At 50.0% G+C, this 5,634-nt stretch overlaps 1 protein-coding gene across 1 annotated transcript; it reads left to right on the plus strand.

The window, feature by feature from the left end:
• Positions 1 to 2,308: 2,308 nt before the first annotated feature.
• Positions 2,309 to 4,600, plus strand: LOC119273022 (laccase-19-like). The gene is made up of 2 exons (XM_037554340.1): positions 2,309 to 2,432; positions 2,795 to 4,600. Exons 1-2 carry the CDS (start codon positions 2,328 to 2,330, stop codon positions 4,457 to 4,459), a joined length of 1,770 nt encoding a protein of 589 aa, XP_037410237.1. The 5' UTR covers positions 2,309 to 2,327; the 3' UTR covers positions 4,460 to 4,600.
• Positions 4,601 to 5,634: the final 1,034 nt, after the last annotated feature.

Genomic DNA, 5,634 nt, shown 5'->3' on the forward strand with positions numbered 1-5,634 from the left:
CCAGGCGGCGGCGGGGCTCGGCCCGGGTGCAGTGCGGACGTGTCCGACGCGGCGCGGACGCGTCCGGACGCTGAGGAGGTTAGGGTTCATCCGCGAAAATTTGGAGGGGGGTGTTTATATAGGTAGAGGGAGCTAGGAGTGTCCAAATGAGGTGCGGTTTTTGGCCACGCGATCATGATCGAATGACCGAGAGGATGGAGGGGTTTTGGATGGGTTATTGGGTCACTTTGGAGGGGTGTTGGGCTGCAACACACACGAGGCCTTTACGGTTCCCCGGTTAACCGTTGGAGTATCAAACGGACTCCAAATGACACGAAACTTAGCAGGCGGTCTACCGGTGGTGTACCAAGGCCGCTTGGCAAATCCCGGTCTATTTTGAGAAGGTTTAACACCCGCACACGAAAAAAGACAAAAAGGACGCCGGAGGACGTAGGAGTGTCGGATTGCAAAACGGACAACAGAGAAAATGCTCGGATGCATGAGACAAACACGTATGCAAATGCGATGCACATGATGACATGATATGAAAATCATGACATGAAGAAAATGCAAAACAAAGACAAGAACCCAACCACAAATCTCATAACTTAGAGCTGAAAATGGCAAGAGTTGGAGTACAAATATGGTAAGTTACATCCGGGGTGTTATAGAAATGCAACTAGGGTTTCGTTCGAAGTGCAGGTAGTGTCCAATTTATGTAGGGTCGGGTGGGCCAGAAATGACATGACGCCCGCGTCCTGGCGTCCGATATACGCCCCAGGTTTGGACTGGATATTGGAAGTGATGGTCAGTCCGGACGTTTAGACTGGACATGGGACACCCAGTTTGGTGGCGTTTTTCCATCCAGACACTGACCATATAACCTGTTTGGGCGTTTGGGACAGGTATAGGGTCCGGTTGTAGATCCTCCAAGCCTAACTTTCATGAACACTTAAACACTGTGAGACGATGTTCACCCAACTAGGTTACTTAGAGGGCATATCCATGGGAGGCTGCCAACATCAAGGGAAAGTACAACACGGGAGGCGTCGCCGCATGAGTCCCAGGAAGGCCACTGTTGGCGCGTCGCCGGCTTGCACAACCCCTCGTCGACCTCCGCCCGGGATCCACGGAAGCGGAGGCGCCCCCATCCCCTTTGGCTGAAGCACTCCCTCTGCCACTCCGATGACCGGAGCAGCCGGACATGGGGAAGATCGGGGGAAGAGTATACCTCCGGGGCTCCCGACAGTCCGGTGAGTGGGCTGCCAGACATGGGGATGACAAAGAGATCCATTGTGGCCAGCCGTAGACTAGTGTAGTGTATTTGTGACATGGGAGTGGAGCTGCATGCGACTGTACGTGCATATAGTTTTATGCTTTTTAGTTAAAATATGTCCAAAATGTAAGTATTTTCATCCAGTTTGTATGAAATCCGGTATGTTTATATGAAGTCCGGCCATGTTTGCATGAATTTCATCCGGTTTGTTGAAAATGTGTTTAAAATGCATGCTGCTACGATTGGATGATGGCATCTCATATCCATGTCCACGGACTGGTTCCCCTGTCCGCGGATAGATGCAGAAGAAAATTTATGGGTTGCTGTTGGAGATGACCTAATTAAGTCAAATTTATAGATTTAATTAACAATTATAATCACTAAATACACAATTAACTCAAAGAATACATAACTAAATATGATTTGTATTTGCTCGTATCATTGTTGGTAGTTTATTCTACAAATTTGACCAAACTTTGCGCTATTTGACTTAGATTAACTTTTTGAAGACGGATAGAGTCCGTGATTTGATCCGGTGAACGCCTTTCGTTCCCGCGTTAACTCAGCGCGCACTGCACTTTTTTTTCGTGACGCCGGCTTGGAAGTCTGGTCGCCCAAGCTCTGGCTTAATTACATAGCCGTGACTGACTTGTCATTCTCTCTGGATTATCAAAGGCGAAAGGTTAGCTGGCCTCTTACCGGCGCAACAACAAAAGGTATTCTACGTGCCAATGATGCTAATCTGTAATCTCCCTTCACATCACGGCGTTTCCATGAAGCCTCGCCTCTAGCCGGCCTACCTATTACTTTTGCATGAAATGTAGCAGAGTGATCTACTGTGCTTGCGTACGTGATCCATGATATCAACACATGGCGTTTCCTGTTGCTTGGTTTGATTAGCCTGGTCAAGTCAACGATTGCAAACGGCCGTAGGATTCCGACGCCTTGTCCATCGAGTGTATAAATAGGCCGCAGCACAGGCTTGGCAAACCATCCTTCCATTGAGCAGCGAGTTAACTAGCTAACCACCCATCGAGAGTGGCATAGCCCCGAGTTTGCAGAGCAAGCAGGCATGGAGAAGCTCTCCATGGCGGCAACCATGTTCTGCGCCGTGGTCCTTGCGGCTCTCGCAGCGGCGGCCGGCGGTGAGGCGGCGGTCGTGGAACACACCTTTGTCGTGAGTACAATATCTATCTATCTATCTATCTCTCTGTCTATCTATCTATCTATCTATCTATCTATCTGGTTAATCAAGTCATGTTCTTGATCACTTCTCGGTAGATTTACTTTCAAAGGAATGCTCTAAAAAGGTTTGCTTTCAAAGGTCGTGACGATAATAAACTAGCTTTGCGCCTATGGGCTAAAATCTTAGGCTGGATGTGCATCATGAAAACAAAAAGAAAACTAGTTTTACTTGTGTATGGTTTTCTATGAACCGTCACTAGCTATCGAGTTTTCTTAGCACACAGCTTAAGGTACCGTCTTGATTAGTTACCTGTTGACCAATCAGTTACGTATTTGATTAATGATGATGTTCAGGTGCACGAGATGAACCAGACGCACCTGTGCAACACGACCAAGATTTACGTGGTGAACGGGCAGCTCCCAGGCCCCACCATCGACATCACCGACGGTGACACGGTTGTCGTCCACGTCATCAACCGTCTCCCTCACGGGCTCACCATCCACTGGCACGGCATCCGGCAGATGAGGAGCTGCTGGTCCGATGGCGCCGGCTTCGTCACCGAATGCCCCATCCCTCCTGGCGGCGAGCATGTGTACCGCTTCAACGTCACCGGTCAGGTCGGTACGCTTTGGTGGCACGCCCACGTCACCTGCCTCCGCGCCACCGTGGCTGGCGCCTTCATCATCCGCCCCAAGGGCGGAAGGTACCCGTTCCCGACGCCCGTCAAGGACGTGCCCATCATCATCGGCGAGTGGTGGGAGCTTGACCTCGTCGAGCTCGACCGGAGGATGCATGACGGTAACTTCGACGACAACCCGCTGTCGGCAACCATCAACGGAAAGCTGGGCGACCTGAGCAACTGCTCTGGCAAGCCGGAGGAGAGCTTCGTCCTTGACGTGGTGCGTGGAAAGACGTACCTGCTGCGGATTGTGAACACGGCGCTCTTCTCGGAGTACTACTTCAAGGTTGCTGGGCACACATTCACGGTAGTGGGCGCCGACGGGTACTACCTGACGCCGTACAAGACGGACATGGTGACCGTCGCGCCAGGGGAGGCCATCGACGTGCTCATGGCCGCTGATGCCCCGCCTGCGCACTACCATATGGTGGCGCTCGCAAACCAGCCGCCGGAGCCTGACCCACAGATCCCGGGGTTCGTGTCTCGCGGCCTCGTCCGCTACGCCGGATCCTCCCACAACAACAACGGGCTGCCGGTGCCGACGCCGCTCATGCCCAGCCAGCACAACACCATGCCGTCCTACTACTTCCACAGCAACCTCACCGGCCTCGCCCACCCAGACCGCCACCGCGTTCCCATGCACGTCGACGAGCGCCTCTTCTTCGCGCTCGGCCTCGGCTCCATCTGCCGCGGCACCAACAAGACATGCGAGCGTGGGCGGAGTCCCGAGACCATCGTGGTGGCCACCATGAACAACGTGTCCTTCCGCCACCCGACTAATGCGTCGCTCCTCGAGAGATACTACGACGGTCAGACAAGTGGCCTCTACACGGAGGACCTCCCCGACCATCCGCCGCACCCGTACAACTACAGCGACCGCTCCCTCATCCCGCCGGGGCCGCTGGAGAAGGCACTCGAGCCGACGTTCAAGGCGACCAAGCTACGGAGGTTCCGGTACAACACCTCGGTGGAGATCATCTTCCAGAGCACGGCGCTGCTGCAGAGCGACTCCAACCCCATGCACCTCCATGGCTACGACTTCTTCGTGCTCGCCACAGGGCTCGGCAACTACAACCCCAAGACGGACCCCAAGAAGTTCAACTACCACAACCCACAACTGAGGAACACGGTGCAGGTGCCCAGGACCGGCTGGGCCGCCGTGCGCTTCGTCACCGACAACCCCGGGATGTGGTACCTCCACTGCCACTTTGAGTTCCACATCATCATGGGCATGGCGACAGCGTTCATCGTGGAAAACGGGCCAACGCCGGAGACCAGCCTGCCCCCGCCACCCCCAGAATTCAAGAGGTGTGGCGCCAATGGCCTCACTCAGCCATAGAGCTAATTAATCTGGGTAAGGACGTGCGTGCCGAAGTTGTGCCCTGAATTTATTTATTATTAGTGCAAAATAAGAACAAATGAAGATGCACACATTCATTGTTCATTGTATTGAGGATGATTCTTACTGTAAAAGTTGATATTGTTTTTTAATTTTATTTCCCCATTGTAATGTGTGAACTGTAAGTCGGTCCAGTAGGGTTCATTGTCGGAAATAAGTTTGTCAAACTCAAACCTACATTTTAAAGAGAAGTATATACGAACTGGCTGATATCACAAATAATATCCTATATTTAGAGGATTCAGTGTCGGAAATAAGTGTGTCAAACTCAAACCTCCCCGGATGGTTTAATCTAAATCCAACTGTCCCAAATCATATTGCAAACCAAAAGGATAACTAAATATGACAGGTGTTGTAGAAGAAGTGGACTTAGCCCTATGTGTTTACTTTTCATATCTTGTAACATTTCGGCTTTGGTTAGATTTGTTATGTACTTTGCTTAATAAATAATAAGAATGGTTATGTGCCTCATAACGATGCAGAAGCCAGGGGGTTCCACGTCCTTTTCAAGAAAGGAATAAAAATCAGAAAAATTGAGAAGTAAATGTGGAATCTAGATGCATTTGAAATTTTTTAGTTGGATCACAAAATTAGGAGGGGATTTGGAGCAAGCTGCAGCCCGCACGCGCACTTTCTCGGCTGCTGATCCGCCATAATTCGCAAACATGATCACGTAAAGTGGGTACTTTCTATTGCATAGCCCTCGTCAAAACTCTGTAATTGGTTTGTACATGGGAAAAAGTGATATACCTCTACAAGTGGGATCGCATTATGTAACACAGAGGCCGGACATTCTTTCAATGCGATTGTATCATCTTGATAAGTCAATTCAATTAAATGTCATTTATCGGAAAACAAACATAGCTTTGTTTTTTTATGATTTTACTCTTTGTCGACGTGTTTATTTGTATGTTAGTGTTGGTTATCTGCATCGTAATTATGTAAAGTTCACGGATAGGATGGGTATGTGTTTATTGTGTTTATATCCGCTACTTTTGAGTAAATATTGAAAAGGCTAGGAGTTTTCATGTCATAAACGATGTCCTAGATTTAATCCATGAAAGAGTATTTTGAATGGATTAAACAGTTCGGGTCATCTCACAGATACACGCCGT

Source organism: Triticum dicoccoides, chromosome 3A, assembly GCF_002162155.2.
Source record: "Triticum dicoccoides isolate Atlit2015 ecotype Zavitan chromosome 3A, WEW_v2.0, whole genome shotgun sequence".
Classification (NCBI taxonomy): Eukaryota; Viridiplantae; Streptophyta; class Magnoliopsida; order Poales; family Poaceae; genus Triticum; species Triticum dicoccoides.

What these genes read in the sequence shown, in the direction of transcription:
- LOC119273022 (XM_037554340.1), top strand. Translation starts at nt 2,328, where the DNA reads ATGGAGAAGCTCTCCATGGCGGCAACCATGTTCTGCGCCGTGGTCCTT. An exon ending in TCGTGGAACACACCTTTGTC is followed by an intron (nt 2,433 to 2,794) that starts GTGAGTACAATA and finishes GATGATGTTCAG; the next exon opens with GTGCACGAGATGAACCAGAC.